Raw genomic sequence first — 20,851 nt, 5'->3', positions numbered from 1 at the left:
CCATATTGGGCAGACAATGTTTAATGAACAGCCATTCTCCAACTAAACATTGTCTGCCTGGCAGTCTCGATGAAAATTCTATGTATCAGAGCAAAGGTAACCCAAGTCATGTTGGAGTTAGCGTAGTAGCAGAGGTCATGTAATAGTAAATGTCCTGGTATTCAAGTACAAGTAGTGATGGTCCCTTTCATACAGACTACGCCCCCCTTTAGAATAAAGATGTCCCACGACGTTTCATCAGCAGACTCAACCGGTTCCTCCGCCCAAATATGAATCGTATCCCCGGCGTATATCGGTAACCTGGCCCGGTAGCTTATCCCACCTATTGGACCTTCTTTGATACATCTCTCCAGTAGTCGAGCATGCTAATGAGGTTGAGCGGGCCATGCACCACGCAGCTGGGGTGGTTCTCGACACTCCGCGTCCAGCTTCCGTCGTAGTGGATCTTGTGGCCGTTGAACGTGAGGGCCGAGAAGCGGAAGAGGCCGACGGGCGACCACCGCAACTGTCGATAGGGGTATGCTTTTTGCCTATGTCAGCATAGAATATCCCTTCCGTACGCAGCTCGGAAGAGAGGAAGAAGAAGGGCAAAATAATTTGGCTAAGCGGGATCGGAAACGGGAGGGAAGGGAACAGAGAGCTACTGTAAACTCACAGTCACGGCCGATATCCATGTCTTTCGCCGTAGACGGACCTCGCACGGTCGTATCCTGAACCGGGAGAGAAGCCGACGCATGCGCAGCCGCCACTTCCGGCCGGAAGATCCAAGCCCGCTGGTCCACCAGCGCCAGCCCCTCCGGCCCCCAGAACTCCTTCTCCACCTCAACCAGCACCATCTCCTCGCCGTTGTGCCTCGTCTTGGGCGTGGCGCTCAGCAGGCGCGTGCGCTCCTCGACCAGCTGCCCCACGCGAAGCAACGGTGCTGCTGCTGCGGGCGCCGTCTTTGTCTTCGTCCACGTCATGCGGCCGCCCGCCCACATGCGCCGCGTAAAGGGCGCGGGCGCGTTGAACGTCCGGTCGGTGCCGTCGCGCCCCAGCTCGCTCTCCAGGCCGCCCGGCGTGAAGTAGATGAGGTGGTAGCCCGGGGGCAGCGGCGTGCCGTCGGGCGGGGGCGTCTCCGACACGTCGAGGCCTGGGTGCAGGTGCGACCGGCCCAGCGTCAGGCTTAGCTTCTGCAGTTGGTTGCCATCGAGCACCTGCCGCCGCGTCATTACGCGGTCGGCGAATGTGTGCATCATCTGGTCGGCGGCATCTTGGGCGCTGGTGGTGAGCTGCCGCCGCGGTTGTCGTTGGGTGGGCCCGCGACCTGCATATGAAGGGAGAAGAGGAGAGGTCCGAAGTTGCAGGACTACGCGATGGGACGATCGCCACCACGGTTTGGTGTAGAAAGCCATTGCTGCTGGCTAAGGTAATTACCGACTCGGCTTTTTCCAGATTTAAGTACAAGAGAAAGTATTGAATTACCTGCAGGTACCGGCTGAGGAATGACCCGAAGCTTGGATGTAGCCTTGTTCTCTGCGTCGGCCGAAATACATACAGTGTAACGTGGGGGCGGAAACTGGCGTGGTTTATCCCCGCGTAAAACCCGTGGACCTCGGCCAACCCTGATGTGAATAAGGCCAGACTTCAGAATTAGGTTATCCCGATCCGGCGATCCTGCCCGAACACTGATCTAACCTAAGTTCGTCGCATTGTCCCCCCCAATCATCTTACATCATTATCTCCTCTTCAACCGGTTAACCGGCCGTGACCCGAATACTACGACACCTGTCTTCGCCATAGCGGTCACCGGCAAAGCGCTATTAGTGATAACGCCCTTCCCTTTTCGACTTATCTGCTGGACGACTTCGCGGGTTGACCAGGGGCATTGGTGATTACCAATGCCGCAATTCGACCATAAAGCTGCCCCTTTCTGGCCCAGTATATGTTTTCTCCAAGCATGCAGCAGCCCTGTAAAACGTGATCGACACTATCCCCTGCCCGGAGTGAGAGGATCTCGAGACATTGCACTTTCGAGGTATTAGCTAGTTGGGTTATAGGCTTCAAAATTTCACCGCGCACCAGCAAAGGAAGTTTTCATGGGGGACTGGTGTACTTACTATGAGCTGCAAGCAGATAGGGGCCTTGCGGAAGATGCAAACATTCGCAGCCGGGTTTGACCTGCGTACCAGACGCCAATATGGGTTGAATGACTTCTCCTATACCAGCACAAACAGCCACGACATCAGCTTTACCGGCAAGGTCTTGCCACGCACTGGAATCTTCGGAAGCAACAAGTTCCTTCAAATAGCTGCCAGCTGCTGGCTGATGCACCGCATCCATCATCTCGGATGCGTATATGAGACCTCTTCTCGGCAGCTCTCTGGTTGCAGATGCGTCGAGCAGGTTGGTGTTCACTCTTAGGAAAAGCTGCCTGAGTATTTCGCAGTCAGACTCCCCGGCTTTGCCTAGCACGACGACATCACCGGTGCTTTCTAGGGCTCTGACGGCGGCAGATGCCCCGTCGGATGATGGCTCAGCGAACGGGATTGGATCGTTCAACTCCTCTTCCAGCCTGACCTCCTGAAAGTACCGATGGCATAGATGCAGCACTAAGCTTAACATGGGGACTAGCCATGCTTGCTTTGACCGGGTATCAATCACAGTGGCCACTTTGCGGGCACTGAGCCGGATGGCCTGTCTGTACTGGTCCGGCGCTTTGTACCTCTGAACATTGGAGTGGAACCTCCAAGTGTTGATGGCTTGAGGCGCGATATTGATCGGTCCTAGGCTGAAGCTGATCTGGCCACCCCCTTCAAATCCTTCTCGATGTACAGTTCGGTGACGGGAGGGAAGACCGTTGGTCCAGGTGAGCTTGTGCGTCCCCACGAGTGAACTAGTTCCCAACATGACATTTGCTTGCTCAAACCATCCCAGAAAGCATCTGGAGTTGGCTAACTCAGAGACATCTGTTGTTTTGTACCTTGAGAACTGTTAGCCTTAGTAATTAAAAAGACATATATTGGGAGTAACTTGCCAATCTCCTTGAATCGATTTGAGACGGGAGGGCTCCATCAGATGATTATTGTCAGTATGTTCGAAGTGCCATTGTATCGTGTTATTGGTCGGGTGCCGCCGAATGGGTATTAATGCTGTGAATAATCCCAGCAGTACAGTACCTCCGTTGACATGATGATAATTCTCGACAGACGCTGAGATGGACCATCATATCGAATGTAAGTTCCAGGCCAGGCAGCATGATCCCGGAGATCGCGTTTTCTGGCTGCCATGCAATGACAATAGATTCAAACATTTGTAACCAGCATATCGAGTCTGGTTGAACAATGTCTCGCAGTTCCTGAGGACTCACTGTTTTAAGCTGTGGTTTCAGCTCATGAGTCCCCACCAAGACATGAGTCCCCCCCCGAGACATGAGTCCCCCCCCCGAGACATGAGTCCCCCCCGAGACATGAGTCCCCCCCGAGACGTGAGGAACCCCCGAGACATGATGAACTATCGACGAAAGACGGATAGGCTTCAGTATTGGGTCTTTACTATCCAGGTCCGGGGTTCGGCGGATTGCGGTGCATAGCCAAGTAAGTGCCTCAACCGCCTCGCGGTCGCGGTCTCCACCTGGTGCGAGCAGGATATAGTCTTTCGCGACGACAATAGAACCTAAAAGGTGACTGGAGGTTTTCACCTGTTCGCAACTCAATAGTTGCAGATCGTCAATGCTCCTGGATAGCGTTGTGAGAACTTCTAACCACACCCCTTCCCATCGTTTAGTGAGGTAGGAGCCGCACGTTGCGCATTCAAAGCCGCGAGGTGAGCCAGTAATGACAACGAAGTTTGCCAATAAGTCGAATGCGCTTGAAAATTCATCCGCTGGGACCTTCTTAATATCTGATATCACCTGCTGTATCTCCCAAGCGCAAAAGATGAAGTCGGTATGGGAGGGAGATTGAGAGCGCAGGCCAGTGGCCGGATGCCTGGCCTTCTGGATAGAAGGGGTAGAAGGAAAGGAAGGAACAGGTGGAGGACGAGGGGAATTGCTAGAAGAAGGCGGAGGATTAGAAGGGGGAGGTGGGTTAGAAGGAGGGTGAGTGCTCGAAGGAGGGCGGTGGTTGTCATGCTCGCCATCATTGCCCTGCGTCTTCCATAAATCGTCAGGGGTCTGATCTTTTATCGTGTTCGAGATCTCCGGCGGGCTTTTCGGATCATGATTTCTCGAATCATGTTTCGAATCCTTCAAATACGAACCATAGTAGGTGTTCATTGAACTCCATGGTTTTTCTCTGGGATCCTCTTCGAGCCACTCATTCATCCTCTTTCGTTGATCCCCCCTATGGTGTTGATGCCGCTTTGATACATCCTTTTCAGGGGATTGCGACTTTTTCCTTGATGACGACATGGTTTATGAACTTCGCCGTAGAAAGTTGGTAGAATGGGGCATGCAGGCCGATGCTTTTGTATCGTACAGAACATAAACCAGAATTTCCGGGCTGTGTCTTATCCTTCAGCGGAATACTCTAGCTGGAGTACGATTGTCCACTGAAGTTAGGAGGTGCGGGGCAGCTGCTCAACAAGTACCATCATCTAATTGGTTCGGCGTTGATAGCAGAAGCTGGGCGAAACTGACAGATGACAAGTACCGAGCATGCAGCCTCGAAGTGCCCAGACCGGCCAGCCGACAGAGCCAGCACGTGAAGTATGCCTTACCTGCAAGTGGCAGATGAAAACGGGCGGTAAGCTGGCGGCAGAGCCAATCTACTTCATCAGAAAAGACCTAAACAGCCCATGCCGCAAAAATGTACCTACCGTTTGTTTGGCTCATCAAATGGACTGGCCAGTGTACTCAACTCGACATACATGTTTATATTGCGTGCGATTATAGATTGCTTTGGTGCATTAATAATACTTGTTTTGATTACGTATACTGCTAATTAAAAGTTAAAACCGCGTTGAGGGGAGTGGCGGAAGTGTTTGTAGCCGGAGCTTGTCTGCCAAATACAAATGTTGGCAAGGGGCTTCGAGCCAAGTCAGGGAGGAGGCAGATGCGCAGTTCACTACTCCAACATAACATCGAACTCATACCGGCTCTTCCCGCTTAAAGCCTGGTTGGTGGCGCCGAGCACGAAGGTCCCCGTGCTGTTCACCGGCGCCTCCACCACGACCTGCACCTTGGATGTCTCCCCGCAATCTCCCACCGGATAGAGAGCGGACCCGACGGTGTCTGCACATGACCCACGGCGTCCTTTAACCCCATGGCCAGCCCCGCCTGAGGACTCACAATCCAGCTTCGGTATCCGAAACCGGCAGGTCCGGGTGCCGGCTGCAGGCCCGCGGCCCACTCGGTCAGCACATAGGTCGGCGCCCCGCCCCACGGGTGCGCCAAGCTGGTGAAGCGGTCGAGGCCCGGCCGGCCGTCCGGCAGGACGTACTCCCAGCTCGCGCCCGAGGACGTCTCCGGGTCGCGGACCATGGCGCCCCAGAGCGAGTGCAGCAGGTCGTGGCCGGCCGCGTAGGCGCCGGCCCGGAACAGGGCGTCCAGAAGGAAGCCGTTGGTGTTGGGCGAGATCTTGGTTTCTGGGTCCTCTGGGTCGATATTCGTGTCGTCCCGGTAGCCGACGCCGAGGGCGAGCTGCGACTGAAGCGCCGCGATCGAGCGGTTGGCTTGCGCCGGCGTGGCGACCCCGGACGTGATGCAGAACGCGGTCGCCGGCACGGAGAAGTTGCCGCGGTCGTTGACCGCCGACGAGAAGACGCCGAGCTCCTCATTCCAGAGCTTGTCCTGGATGGCCTTGGTCAATTCGTCCGCGGCGGTCGTGTAGCGGGAGGCCGCCGCGTCGTCGCCCATGGCGTCGGCGAGCTCCGCGAACTCGCGGAAGAGCTGCACGGCGCCGCACGAGCCGGACGAGGTGGGCGTCGTCGCGCCCGGGGCGAGGAACGGGGCCTCCAGCTGGACCAGCCCGTTGCCGGTGGTGTTGATTCGCGACGCCAGCCACGCGAGCTGCTTCTGCCACTGGGGCCACGTCGTCCGCAGGAAGTCGACGTCATCGGTGTGGCGCATGTAGCTGTACATGGAGCTCGCGCCGAGGAGCTGGTAGTCCTCGAGACCCCCCACCGATCCCACAGGTGCCGACGTCGCAGGCGCGTAGCCCATGGGCGTGTTGATGGCGAGCAGGCCGTCCGCGTTCTGCGTGCCGAGCATGAGCTCGAGCGTGCCCCGGGCCGCCTCGAAGCGCGACGTGCTGGAACCGACCACGCGCGCGGTGTGGTAGAAGTCGCCTAGCCAGACCAGCCGGTCGCGCTTCGGGCCATCGAGGCAAACGGACGCGATGTTGGGCTGCGTGCCGAAGTCCGCGAGCACTTCGTCCGCGTCCGTGGTGAGCGGGTGCGTGTACAGGGTCGACCCGTTGGCCGTGTCGGTGATGGTGAGGTTCCGGACGTACGCCACCTCGTCCTGCCACGCGCCGACGCCGAAGCTGCCGGTGAAGGACACGGCGCTTCCGCCGGTGTAGTAGTCTGACATGGAGATGTTGAATACTTCCTGGTCGTTCAGCGAGACCGCCAAGTGTCCACTGGGAGACAGGACGGTCTGGATCCTGTGCCAGCTCTTCTCCGCCACCGGGCTGGGAACGGGAAATGTGTCGAGTAACATCGAGGGCAACGTGGTCTGGTTAACAAAGTCATAGCCGTACGAGACGAGTATAGAGTTAGGCGGGGCCAGCGTTCTGTTCGCGTTCGCAAACGTCGTTGCCTCCGGCAGCTCCCCGACCAGCCGCAGCTGCAGGTAGGATGTGTAGCCCCCGTTCGGCATCGCCACGGTCCACCAGATGCCGCCGCGCTCGATTATGGCGTCGAACTCCATCGTGTAGTTAGCGAACTCGTAGCGTGGGCCCACACCGCCGGCTTCTGCGACCGGAGCAGCACGCCCTTGTCGGGGTCCACTTCCCAAACGGCCGGCTGGGTCCCCTTCTCGACGCAGGCCGTGGCCGCAGCCGCGGCGCCGAGCCCCCAGATGGCGTTGAGCTCCTCGTCGTCGCACTGGAACGCAGCGGGCAGGTCGGTGACGTCATAGGGGTCCACCGTGGCCTGGAAGCCGACGCGGTCGAAGGAGACGCTGGCGGCGCTTCCTTCTTCCTCTGCATCGGTCGGCAGTAGCAGACGGATTGACTGCCAACGCTGGCCGCCTTGAACCAGTGGCGACTTGATGTCGCCGCTGCTACTGCTCACGTTGAACGTCTCGACCCGGAACCCGTTGGCGAGCGAGACCGCGAACGTGTACGGCCCGTCCGAGAACGGGTGCGCTAGCGGCGAGTAGGCCTCGCTGTACCGGACTTCGATCTGGACGGACTCGGGCTCGACGGCGGAGACCGAGAAGAACGGATTGCCGGCCACCTCGGTCCCGTAGTCGAGTGTCGCGAGGGGCGCGGTGCTGTTCAGGGTGAAGCCACCGCCCGGGAGGGGGCTCGTCTTGGCACTGAGGGCATCGCCCACGCTCACGCCCCGAGGCAGGAATTCGGTCCGGTTGTTGGCCGTGTTGCTATGGGATTGAAAGTTAGGGGCTGGCGACAATAATGGCGCATAGCAGGTCTGCTGGCACAGCCCGGGGGGTACCACTCACCTCGGAGCTCGTGTCACCGCGGCTGCTACCACTTCACCGTATCCGGTGAAGCAGATGGCCGTCCAGGCAATGGAGGATAGACACGGTACCTTCATTGTGGCATGAATCAAGACCGTTGGTTAGATAGAACGACCAGAGAGAGGGTGCATCGTCTAAGCCTGGTTTTTAAGTCCCAGGCATGTCCAGTTCCTTGGCTCATGGTAAGACATTCCCCGATGATTTTACTTGATCGTGACAAAATGCGGCACGATGATCGAGATCCGAAATCTGCGAAGTTGTGCCGAATGGTATCCTGCAGCCGTTCGGGATGTGGGGGCAGCAGCGTGTTCGGCCCCACGTGGAGGTGGGCTGTATTAAAGATCTTGATGGGAGCAACGATATAGTCACGCCATTTTGCTAGTTAGTGCCTCCTACTAAGCTAAAGCACCCCTCCACGGACCACCCCTTCGCGGACCAGAAAACCTACTAAACACACCCTTTTAATTTAAAGTTATTTCTATAGCTAAAATTAATCAGGACATACTATTTTTTAGTATTCTTAATAATAATATAGTCCTTTGTTTTTGTTTTATTGTTTTTTATTCCCTTTATATCGTTCTGCGGCCTATTTAATACCTTAATATTAGTAGATTTATTCTTAAATATAACTTTACCCCTTAACTTTTACTTAGCCCGTTATATATTAATTATACGAATAAATCGCTATCCCGGTACGATTTTTACCTTTTAATATATTTTAGTGATTTTTTTACTAAGTTTAATTTAAAAATAATTAATTTAAACCTCGAGGTTCGCGATTTTATTAATTTATTTATTAAAGGCTTTATTAGTTTTACGAATAAAGAGTTTTTAAAAAAAAAGGTTAAAAATAAAGTTTATAGCGGCTAATTTTTAATTACTATTTTTTAATACTTAATTATTAAAAGGTGTTTTAATAAGTATTAAGGTTAATTCGGCGACGAAATCGAGCGTTAATTCTTTATTAACTACCGGGGGTAGCTCTAGACGTAGTTAAGCGATATTTTTATCCTTTAGGATAATATATTTCGATAATAAAGGTTTCGATCGATCCCGCGGATAAATCCTAGCTATTTTCTAAGTATTTTAAATCGTTAAAGGAGTTAAAACATTAATCTTAGCCTAACGGTATGCTTTTAATATATCTAATTTAGTAAGCTTAAGTTTAAAGACTGCGTTTAACATTACGACCTAGCTTAATCATGCGGCCTAGACCTATAAATCGTCGGTACGGAACTACGATACCCCGACCAAGCTACGATACTATTAACGTTAACCGAACCGCTAGCTATATTAATATAAACTTACTTATACTCTGCGATCGACCGCCTAATACGACGTTATTTCGGTAAAAACTATAGGACGAACGAAGTATTTATAAAGGTTAAGGACGGACGTTACGGGACCGCGGCGTCCCGAGTAAGCTCGCTAGAATAGATTACCGTAATCTAAAAAATGGATCACCGTGAGCTAACCACGGGATTACCGTAAGCTAACTACGGGATCACTATAAACTAATAAGTAATTTAAAAAAATTAATAAAAAAAGGATTAAATATATAATTATAAACGTTTCTTTTTATATTTTATATAAATATTTTTTATTTTAATAATTAATTTAAATATTAATTTAATTTATTAATATAATAAATAATTTTAATAACTTTATTATAAATATTTTTAAATTAAACGTATTTTAATTACCTTTTTATTTTTATAACTATTATATATTATATTAATAAAAGCCGACTTTTATTACACGTTTAAATACTCTTTTATATTATTAATATAAACCCTTCGATATATCTTATTAAGTTTCTTTTTTAAACCTTAAATAACGTTCGTTATATTTTAATTACTCTTATTTTTACGAGTTATTACTTAAACCCTTAAATAATAACACTTATAAAAACTATATTTATACCTAGACTTAATAATACCCCTCGCTACGGGAAGGCCTCTATTACTACCGCAAGCACCCCTTAACGAGACCCCGCCATAGAGATAGATAATAACGATAGCGGCGACGGCCCTACCCGCTAGGCGTTAACTAAGCAAATTAAAAAACTTAAATAAAAAAGCGCTAACTATTAGTACTATTACGCCAAGCTCGAGAAAGAACGTAACACCCTCTTAATAAAGGAAAACCTAGGATAAACACCCGATATCGATAAACTACGCGAAAAGGTGCGTCTCCTCCGAACCGCCGCTAATATTATCTAAACCCCTGTCGCCTTAAAAAAAGGAATAAAGATTAGTTTACTTACGCTATTCGACGAAATAAACGGAAACTTCCGAAAGTTCCTCGTTTAAATTAAAGCTTATTAATAGTTTTATAAAGGAATGTTCGAAAACCCTACTTAATAAGTTATTTACGCCGCCTCGTTTTTTAAAAGTAAAATACTCGCTTAATTTAAACCTTACCTTAACGAACTCGTAAAAAACGACTAATAAATCGAACTATACCGCACAGAGGTATAACGTATTTTTAAAAGTTACGATAGCTTCGAGGACGCCCTTAAATTACTTTTTTAAAACCCCGACGAAAAATAATAAGTAGAAAGAGAGCTTAAAACTCTTAAATAAAAAAGGTTAGCCGCCTCCTATACCGCTAAGTTCCGGCGTATTATAGCTCGACTAAATTATACCGAAGCTATTAAAATTATAATGTATTATTAAAAACTAAAAGAGGACGTTAAAAATAAACTTAGCCGGCTCGATACCCCCAATAATTCCTTTTTATATATAGAGTTTATAATTAAGATCGATACTCGTATATACGAATAACGCCGCGAAAAGTAAAGCGAATAATAATAATAAATTAATCGAATTTAGGTTAATATAAGACGACCGCGTTATTATTATAATATATAACCCCGAAATATTACCGCGTATAATTATTATAATAAACCGATAAATTTTAACGCTATTAAATATAATAAAAACAATAAAAAATAAAATATTATTTATTATAACTACTAGAAAAAGGGGTATCCCCCGAGAATGCCGAGCTACGAAAAAGGACTTTCAAAAAGTCTTAAACAGACGACATATTAACGCTACAACAAACGAAAACGCCCCTATACTAGCTATTAAAAAAAGCAGCGCTATTACTAAACACGGCAGCCTATTTTAAATAGCTTGCTATAACGATAAATATACCTTTTACTTAATAAATAAAGAAAGAACCGGATAATTTCTTAAAGCTTTAAAAACGAAGAGGAGCCCTAAACGGAGCGTCGTTATAATAAGCAAAGATTTCGCCCTAACTTATAATCTCGCCCTCGATAACTCTAATAATAATAATAAAACTATTAATTAAAAAAAATAACCCGTTAATTACGAATAATTAATCAGTATATTAATAAAAGAACTCGTAAACGAGATTACCAAGTTTAAAAACTTTAGGAACAACAAATAGCTAACTATTTTAAGCGTCCCTTACCCCGATTTAAAATACCTACGCTAAATACTTATCACGGTAGGATTCGCTTAAAAAGTTCGCGGCAACTACGCAATAAACGATAACCCCCAAATCCCCTTTACGAGTAAAATATACTTCACGTTTTCATAAATCTTATACGTATATAACGCTTATATAAAATATTTTATAAAAAAACTTAAAAATAAATAATTTCTTTAATAAATAAATAAACGAGCTATTATAAACCTATACCCCGATTATATAATTAAGAAAGTTAAAACGTTAATCCCTAACAAACGATACGTATATTTATTAATATAAAAAGATTTAAAATAGCTACGAAAATATTATTTAAAAAAACGAAACTAAAAAAAGTATTTTAAGGATTAATACCTCGAATACGCCTAGAAAAAAATCGCGAGCTTATAAACGTTTAAAAAAAAGTATTCTATATTTTTAAAACGTATAAGCGCACGCCTAATAAAAAAACCCCTTTGCCATAATTAGGGACCTATAAAGCGCCTATAAACTCTAACGAACTTAATAAATTTCCGAACTACCCGAAAAACCCGAATCTTAAGTACTAGGGATAGCACTATATACGGGGAGGGATATAGAAACACCTCCGCCGGCGTATCAAGAAGCTCCCCATAGAGAAAAAGGGGAATAATAACGACGACAAAACAATCAGTCGCAGGAATTTATTACCTATTTAAAAAAATATCGATCAGGAAACGAACGCCGCCGAATATAAAAGGATAATACTAAGCGGACTAAAAGAGGTCCTTATATTAAATAACGAATAAATAAAAAATTTATAAACATATTATTTTAATAATAAGCGTAAAAAGAGTTTATATTAAAGCGTTACTCGATAACGAAACGTAAAAAAATTATATCTTACCGCGAATTATTAACCGCCTAAAATTAAAATAGTAAAAAAAAAACGCTTTATACCGATTTAAAACCGTTAATAAAGGACTTATAACCTACGAAAATAGAGAAATATAAAAGGAAATCGCAAACTTTCTAATTAATATCGGAAGACGTTACGAACAAATCTCGTATAATATCACGGACGTCGCAAGATACGATATAATTTTAAAAATACCCTAATTACGGGTAAATAATTTTAAAATTAATTAAAAAACAGGCTAATTTTAATAAAATATATTAAAAAAAGGTTTAATTAATAAGTAGCGGTTTAAAGAGCGACCCCTTAATAAACTTAAAATATTTAAAATATATATTATTATTAAAGAACTTAAGCCGAACGTTACGATAATTATATTAAAAAAATACCAGTAATTCGAAACTCTTTTTAATAAGAAATTAAAAACAGGCTTACCGCTTTATACACGGTAAGATTATGAGATACCCTTTAAGAACGAGAAAGAACCCCCGTTTATACCTATATATAAACTTAATTAAAAGCACGAAATAATTTTAAAGGAATATATTACAGAAAACCTCGAGAAAGGAGTTATATAAACCTTAATATCGCTAATAGGATTCCTTATCCTTTTTATATTTAAAAAAAGCAAGGATAGGAAACCTAAGTAGCGTATATATCGATTATTAAAAACTTAACGAAATAACCATTAAAAACCGGTACCCTTTACCTTTAATTAGCGACCTACGGGATAAATTATTATACGTTAAAATCTTTATAATACTTAACCTATTTAATATATATAACTTAATCTATATTAAAAAAAAAAAATAAAAAACCGTGTTTTAAACTAAATACGAATATTTCGAATATTAAGTAATACCGTTTGGTTTAATAAACGCCCCGGCTAGCTTTTAATTAATAATTAACCATATTTTATAAAAATACTTTAATAAGTTTATCGTAATTTACCTCGACGATATCCTTATTTACTCTAAAAATAAAGAATAATATAAAGAGTACGTAAAGCTAGTATTTTAAGAACTATAGGACGCTAAACTATTAATTAACTTAGAGAAGAGCAAGTTTTATAAAATATCGGTTACCTTTATAGAATACGTGGTATTCCCCGGTAAGATTCGGATAGAACCTTCGAAAATCGTAATAGTTAAGGAATAACCCACGCCTATAAACGCTACGGAAGTTAGATTTTTTTTAAAATTAGCTAACTATTACCGGATCTTTATCCCTAAATTTAATAAATTAACGACACCCCTAATAAACTTAATAAAAAAGGACGAATTATTTCGATAAATTAATAAGGAAGAAATAGCTTTTTAAGTAATTAAAGAGCGAATTTCTAACGAACCGGTATTTCGCGTAATAAACCCCGTAAAACCGTTTAAAATCGAAACCGACGTATTAAACTATACGGTCGGCGGTTAGTTAAATTAATGCGACGATAATAAAAAGTCGCACCTTATAATATTCTTTTTGAAAAAACTAAATAAGCTAGAACTTAATTATTAAATTTATAATAAAGAATTAATAACTATTATTAAAGCTTTTAAAAAATAAAGATATTATTTTAATAAAACGAAAAACTTTATAAAGGTTTATATTAATTATAAGAACTTTATTACGTTTATTATTATAAAAAAACTAAATAAACGATAAATATAATGGTTCGAATTCTTATTAAAATTTAACTTCGTTATTATTTATAGAAGAGGTAGCGAGAATGGAAGGGCCGACGCTTTAAGCCGACGACCGGACCACTAAGAGGAAGTGCTACCCGAGACGCGCACCATCCTCATATAAGACTAAGACGGCAACTTAGTATCGTCTCGACAGCTAAACGCTATTAACCAAGTCCAGTACCACGACGAATAGGTCACCAAGTTTAAGGGATACGCCTTTAAGACCCTGAACTTCGCCGATAAGGCAAGAAACGGACTTAATACCAAAAAGGGATTATATATTACCGCGGTAAGATCCATATCCCGGACCCCTTCCGCGAGGAATTTATTAAGGAATTCTATAAACACCTTATATATAAATATTAAAAGATTTTTAAAACTTAAAAACGAATTATTAAATAATTCGATTATAAGAACCTAAAACCCTTTATAATTAAAATAATTAGCGAATACGACCTATATAATAAAGCTAAGGCTATTAAATATAAACCTTACGGGGAACTATAATCGGTTTTACCGCCGGATAAAGCTTAAAAAACTATTACGCTAAACTTTATAGTTAAGCTATTAACCTTTAAAAAATTACTAATTAAGGCTAAATACGACAATATTTTAATAATTACCGATAAATTTATAAAGTACGCCTACTTCCTCCCTTATATAGAATTAAGTAATATTAGCGACCTTATTTATACGTTCCTCCGTATTATCGTTAATTAATACGGGCTATTAAAAACGATTATTTCGGATCGAAATAAACTATTTATTATTAAGTTTTAAAAGTCGCTTATAACGTAACTCAGTATTAAATATAAACTATTTACGGCTTATTATCCTTAAATAAATAGCTAGACCGAACGTATAAACTAAATTTTAAAATAATATTTACGATATTATATTAATTACGAATAAAATAATTAGGTACCGTTATTACTAATAATATAATATATTTATAATAGCGTAAATAACGAGGCGATATATATATCGCTATTTCGAACGAACTACGAGTACGATCTCGAGATCGTTAAAAAACCCCTAAAAAGAGAATTAATACTAGTTACGACTATTTAAATTAAAAAACTAAAATTTTTTTAAACCGCGCTATAATAAAACCTCGCCTTTTTTTAAAAAAAAATAAAGAAATACGCCGACTAAGTAAAGTTAAAGGGATTAATCTTTAAAGAGGGAAAAAAGGTTTATTTTTTACGGCGAAATATTAAAACTAAACGATTTAGCGATAAACTAAACTTTAAAAAAATCGGACTATTTAAAATCGTAAAAATTATTTTAAAAATTAATTATCGCTTATTATTATTTAAAATTATAAGGATATACTTAATATTTTATATTTCTTTATTCGAACTAGTTTTAATATACGTAATACTCGATACTTAATTAAAAGTCGAAATAGATTAGTACGAATACGAAATCGAAAAAATTATTAATAAAAAAAAGATCGGCCGAGAGTAAAAATACCTCGTTTAATAAAAAATTTACTTATTAAAAAATAATACTTAAAAATTTAAGAAATATTTAAAGAACGCCGTTAAGGAACTTTAGGAGTTTAAGGAGGAGCTCTTTCGATAAGAACTAACGGGCCGGGCTTTAGAAAGTCGCCTAGATTAAGGAACGATTAATTAACGTTCTTAGAGATACTTAAGGAACGTAAATCGCTTAAAACGAAATTCTTTTAATTAATAATTAAGAGAGAAACACCGTCCTCCTCGTTTAGTTCTTATATCCCCCAACGAAACGTTTCCGAGCGCTTCTCCGCCATAACCTTTTTTATCCGACGAAGACGGGCTAGCCGGCCTAGAGTAATAAATAGTTAAGTTTATAATAAGAATAGAGCCTCTTTTATGTCTACCTTTTCCGACTTTAGTTTTTTTTATTAAATAGCTAGCCGTATTAAAGCCGATACGATAAAAATATTATCGTAAGAACGATTAACCCGAATATATTTTATATAACGAGACAACCGCTCGTTTATACGATAAGCTATATTTTAATGAAAATAGCGAGTATAAAATATACCGATTAAATCGTTTATAAATTCTATATTAATAATAAAAACTAAACGCGTAATAGTTTTTTTTAATCGAGATTTTTTAATACGATTAAATAATATAATAAGTATATATTATAATAAAAAGTAAAAAGAAAAGAATTTATTAAAACTTAACGAAATAGGGAAAATAAGGGTACTTATAAAACCTGGCGCTTTAAAAATAAAATAATTAAGAAAAGGAGGATAGTATTATAACCTAGCCTAATTATACGGCCTAGACCTATAAATTATTAGTACGGAACTATAATACCCTGACCAAGCTACGATACTACTAATATCGACCGAACCGCTAATTATATTAATATAAATTTATTTATACTTCGCGATCGACCGCTTAATATAACGTTACCTCGATAAAAACTATAGGACGAACAAAATACCTACGAAGGCTAAGAACGGGCGTTACGGGACCGCGGCGTCCCGAGTAAGCCCGTTAAAATAGATTACTATAATTTAAAAAATAAATTACCGTGAACTAACTACGGGATTATTATAAATTAATTACGGGATTATTATAAATTAATAAGTAATTTAAAGAGATTAATAAAAAAAGGATTAAATATATAATTACGAACGTTCCTTTTTATATTTTATATAAATATTTTTTATTTTAATAATTAATTTAAATATTAATTTAATTTATTAATAAAATAAATAGTTTTAATAACTTTATTATACATATTTTTAAATTAAACGCACCTTAATTACCTTTTTATTCCTATAATTATTATATATTATATTAATAAAAGCGGACTTCTGTCGCACGTTTAGATACTCTCTCATACTACTAATATAAACCCTTCGGTATATCTTACCAGGTTTCCCTTTAGACCCCGGATAGCGTTCGTTACATTTAGGTATGCTTTTAAAAGGATCCTTAATTTTTTTTAATAACCCGAAAACCCTTATATTTAAAACCTATACGATATAATTATAATATAGCTTATAAAAAACGAGCTATATTTTATTAATAAAATAAAGCTATAAAAAATCTTTATTTATATGTAAATTATAGCCGTTATAAATTAAAATAACCTATTTATTATTATAACGAGACGGAATATAAAGAATAAAAATATTCTAAATCTAATCTAATACTATAAAATTATTAGTCCACCCTGTAGGTAATGCTTTAAACCGCCAGTTATCCTAAAGATGGCCATCTTGGTCTAGAAACTACTAGCTTTAGACGTCGGCCCCTTTAAAAATAACTAGCGGCGGGAGGGCTACCCCATTATAGCTTACACACTCTAGGGTAGTGATTTATTCCCCTTTTTCGACGTCTTTTTTAAAGGCTAAATAATTAATAGCTTTAGTAACCACCTAGTGGTTACCGTTAACGCCTTAGCCGATACTTATTTCGTCGGTATTATAAAAGCGTTTAAAAAGGATATTAACTAGCTCCGAGGTATTAAGTTTATCGAAAAAACGTTAATATTAACGACAGTTATTTTATTAACGCGGTTATAATTAATTATTTTAGACTTAATAGTTTTAACGAACTCGTTTTTAATCAAAAATCGAGTATATTAATATTACCTTAGCGTATAAAACGTTTCGAAAGCGTTTAATATCCGTTAAGCTATATATTTAAACTTAATAAATATTAATACGAAGCTTAATTTAGCTTAATTAATAGTTTAATTTATTAATTAAGTTTTAAAAAATAATAATAATACCTGCCGGTTTTTATTCAATTTTTATTACGTCGGTATACCGGCTAGGCGCCGCATAACGTAAGATCGGTCGGTATCTCATTTACGAACGGCTTCGTAAACACTTAGTTTAAGCTTTACGTTACGTATCGCAGCTTACGCGCGTCTTTAAGTATTAAATAACAATATAAAGAAATAAAAAAAAAAACGAATAAAATAATAATAATATATATAATTAAAAAGTAAAGGTAATAAAAAAAATCCATATTATTATCTAAAGGTCTAACGCGTTTATAAAGCGAAACGCGGTAGTCTGTAAAGGGGTGGTCCGTGGAGGGGTGCTTTAGCTTAGAGTATAATTGCGCAGATATAAGGCCTGAGCACTCTTGTTTTCCACTTCCGCGTGTTTCCCTCATAGGACATGGGAAGGTTAAAGCCGAATAATTAGGGGCCACAAGTTAATAAAGGCACAATCCCGCCTCACTGAGGGGGATTACGAACTTCAACTTCTTCAAGCAATGAAACCGTACACTGGGTTACTAGTATTGACGTAGGGGATGCGCGGCGGAAGGGTGAATTGAGCTGTGTGTTTGCCCGGCGCCAGGTTAAGGGGCTAAGTGCAGTATGCAGTCCCATGACGAATTCAAGGCCAGAGCGCTAGATGGTCCAGCCGACATAGTGGACTGAAACGAGACCAACACTACATCGGTGACAGAGCCGACCGGTCCAGTCCCCAACATCGCGGCGCAAGCGATCGGCGACACGCGCGACATCGGCAACGGCTTCCAGCTGCGCACGACATGGGTGGGCCGCTCGGAGGCGCTCGGAACACGCGGGGCAAATGAACATCGTCTCGCAGGATCTGGTGCAGCAGGTGCAGTCGCGCATGATAGGCGGCGGCCTCACCAACGCGGCGGGCATCCAGGCGCAGCTCCTGCAGCCCTCGTACACGATGCTGCTCAACCTGAGGATGACGGACCCCAACGCGGGACTGGACGTGCTGCAGGGCATACTGAACGGACTGCGCACCCAGTTTGTCACCGCGTGGCGCAACGAGGGCTCGGACAACCAAAACCGCGGCCCGGACGGCTTCGAAATGATCCTGGAGCGCACCGATAATGGCCGCGACTATCGCGATGTTGGCAGCGTGCTTTTTACTGAGACGCGTAATGCGGCGGAGCTCCTGCCAGATCTGCTGGGTGAACTCAGCTTTACCTTTACTCATGTCATCAAGATGAATTCGATCTGATTCGGAATGTGGTTCCCATTGGATTTCGCTGGGGCGGTGTTATTTATTTGGTTTCGTTCTTCGGGTCTCACGTTACTTTCTCTATTACAGAGGTGACCTCCCGCGGCAGTGCGAAGGTGACTCATAGGGAAGAGAGGTATTTGAAATTAAAGGGAATATTCGACGCGGGGGCGTCCCCCTCTACCTAGATTATGATAGGAAGTGATCTGGAAAACTCCAATCGTCATCATACACCCAATCGCTCCAGTCAGGAATCTGGTCTGTCGTGCTTAAATCCTCGACGAATACACCCTCCGTAGGATCTTCAGTGTTATGCCGAGCAGCCTGTTCCGATGTATCGGTAGCTGGATCTCCGTTGCAGGGCCGACTTTCCTTTTCCTTGTCCATAAGCCCATGAGTAACCTCTCCCAAACCAAGATCTTCCTCGGATACTTCCGATCCAGTTTCTTCCGACCCTGTGTCCCAGCATTGCGGCTCGTCCATATTCTCATCCACACTTCTACAGTCAGAACAGCACTCACCATGACAGCCCGGGTGTGGTTCCCAATCCTCCCTGTGATCGCGATCCACTGCTGCATCCTCTGCTTCAACAAATGCTGCAAGGTTTCGTTCATTGTCACCCGTCCACTTTCCTTGAGTTTCGAGAAGTGAAGCTATTGCTAGATGATTGGTCCCCCAGAAAATGCCACAGCCCGGATATATAGTTCCCTGCCTTCACCATGTATACAACAACCTTTTTCGAGAAGGAGCGCTACTGTATCTAGCCGACCATGCTCCGAAGCGCCCTCGAGAGCAGTTCTACCACCATGTTGTGCTCTGGCGCCATTAACGTTAGCACCAAGGTCGATAAGCTTGTTTGTAAGACCGATGGATCCTTAAATGGCTGTTAACTGAAGAGCAGTAGCACCACGAAAAAACGCTGGTGGTCCGTTAACATCAGCCTTATAAGTAAGTAATAAGTCAACCGTTTCTAGATGTCCACCCTGAACCGCATGCTGAAGGGCTGTTCTTCTATCACTAAACGGTATATCTATTAAAATCGGACTGGAACAGTCAAATGCTTAATCACCGTCGAAGAATGTCCAGGGCGGGCAAGCATTAACAAAGACCCCAGGTAATCTCAAATAGGAAGCGCACCATGTCCTCCTGCTAATTCTTAACAGCAAGTTGTAGGGCTGTTTCGGACCATGGGTATCTACGTCAAAGGTTAAATCCCCAGGACATAAGCTGTTAAACCTCTACTACTGAACCTGCGGCGACGGCGGTTAAACCGGCAGCAGTGTTTGGTCGGTAACCGGCTTGAAGTAGAGTTTGTGCACAGTGTTCTCTCCAAAGTGGAACCTCGAGCTTGCAGGCAAGTATCTCGTTGGGTTTGTACGTACGGTTATCGTATTCAAAGGGTGTGAAGATTGGCACGAAAAGATTCTGCCACGGACTTGCCATCGTCATCGGAGCTTTGATGTGCGCCAAGCATTTATTGGCTCAAATTCGCCACATCTCGCCGCAAAGTGGATAGAGCTCAGAACTGCATCTCCTTCCAACTTGCTATTGAGAGTTTCATGTTCGGAAGTCGATTCTTTGAATGACAGGAACTCCTTTAAAGTCTGGACACCCGAGGGTATGCTCTCCATGTTGGCGCAGTAAAGGAACTGCATGAGGGCAAGGTAATTTCAGAGCAATATGTGCCTGGAAATCTTGAGCGAATCAGTCTCAGCGCCGCGGTGCAGAACTGAAAGCTAAGAGTTTGGTCCTTTGGCACGTACAGAGGGCCACCGCCCCAGCTGTAGTCGAGAAAGCGCTGTCGCACCTCCCGGGTTTAGCCCCCCTTCCCGATTAGGCATCGCGCGGCCGTGCCCCCTGTCAGTGCCACCCACATACGTATATAAGACTGTGCTCTTGCGAAGTCCCCTCTATGTATTCTTGACTTCTCTTTTTTCTTTCTTATATAATTATTCGTATAATCGATTACGCTTAAGTTATAGCTATGGAGGCCTCTTTTTTACCTATCTTAACCCTACCTATGCTTTATACGTAGCGATCCATTACTACTCGCGACTTTTATCAAAACACCACGCCTTTTAAAGTCTCGTCTACAATGACGGTCTCTAGCCCGTTACTTTATTCCGACTTTTGTCAAAGGCCCAGTTATTAACGAGACTTGCTGATGCTCACATCTTACTTATTATCAAGGACTGTCCTCCTTCTAGGCAACATTTTTCCCCTCGGTAATATGGCATGTT

The 20,851-nt window shown here is 43.0% G+C and overlaps 4 protein-coding genes across 4 annotated transcripts; all 4 read right to left on the bottom strand.

Moving 5' to 3' along the window:
* Window positions 1-322: 322 nt before the first annotated feature.
* Window positions 323-1,394, bottom strand: PG994_003379 (uncharacterized protein; the record flags this gene model as incomplete). The annotated part of the gene is made up of 2 exons (XM_066854788.1): window positions 323-522; window positions 656-1,394. The coding sequence occupies 2 exons, from the start codon at window positions 1,392-1,394 to the stop codon at window positions 323-325; spliced, it is 939 nt and encodes a 312-aa protein (XP_066719066.1).
* Window positions 1,395-1,830: 436 nt separating this feature from the next.
* On the bottom strand, window positions 1,831-4,265 carry PG994_003378 (uncharacterized protein; the record flags this gene model as incomplete). Its single annotated transcript, XM_066854787.1, has 5 exons — window positions 1,831-2,009; window positions 2,100-2,962; window positions 3,159-3,348; window positions 3,535-4,187; window positions 4,240-4,265. The coding sequence occupies 5 exons, from the start codon at window positions 4,263-4,265 to the stop codon at window positions 1,831-1,833; spliced, it is 1,911 nt and encodes a 636-aa protein (XP_066719065.1).
* Window positions 4,266-5,131: 866 nt separating this feature from the next.
* On the bottom strand, window positions 5,132-7,701 carry PG994_003377 (alpha-L-rhamnosidase A; the record flags this gene model as incomplete). The annotated part of the gene is made up of 3 exons (XM_066854786.1): window positions 5,132-6,844; window positions 6,886-7,525; window positions 7,607-7,701. 3 exons carry the CDS (start codon window positions 7,699-7,701, stop codon window positions 5,132-5,134), a joined length of 2,448 nt encoding a protein of 815 aa, XP_066719064.1.
* Window positions 7,702-18,062: 10,361 nt separating this feature from the next.
* Window positions 18,063-20,054, bottom strand: PG994_003376 (ankyrin; the record flags this gene model as incomplete). The annotated part of the gene is made up of 4 exons (XM_066854785.1): window positions 18,063-18,639; window positions 18,844-19,270; window positions 19,345-19,485; window positions 19,862-20,054. 4 exons carry the CDS (start codon window positions 20,052-20,054, stop codon window positions 18,063-18,065), a joined length of 1,338 nt encoding a protein of 445 aa, XP_066719063.1.
* Between the last annotated feature and the right edge of the window lie 797 nt (window positions 20,055-20,851).

Source organism: Apiospora phragmitis (genome assembly GCF_038363925.1).
Source record: "Apiospora phragmitis strain CBS 135458 chromosome Unknown utg000004l:1.0-3135199.0:1.0-3139288.0, whole genome shotgun sequence".
Taxonomy (NCBI): domain Eukaryota; kingdom Fungi; phylum Ascomycota; class Sordariomycetes; order Amphisphaeriales; family Apiosporaceae; genus Apiospora; species Apiospora phragmitis.
The sequence above is the reverse complement of the archived record's forward strand: the minus strand, read 5'-3'. Positions and strand labels throughout refer to the sequence as shown.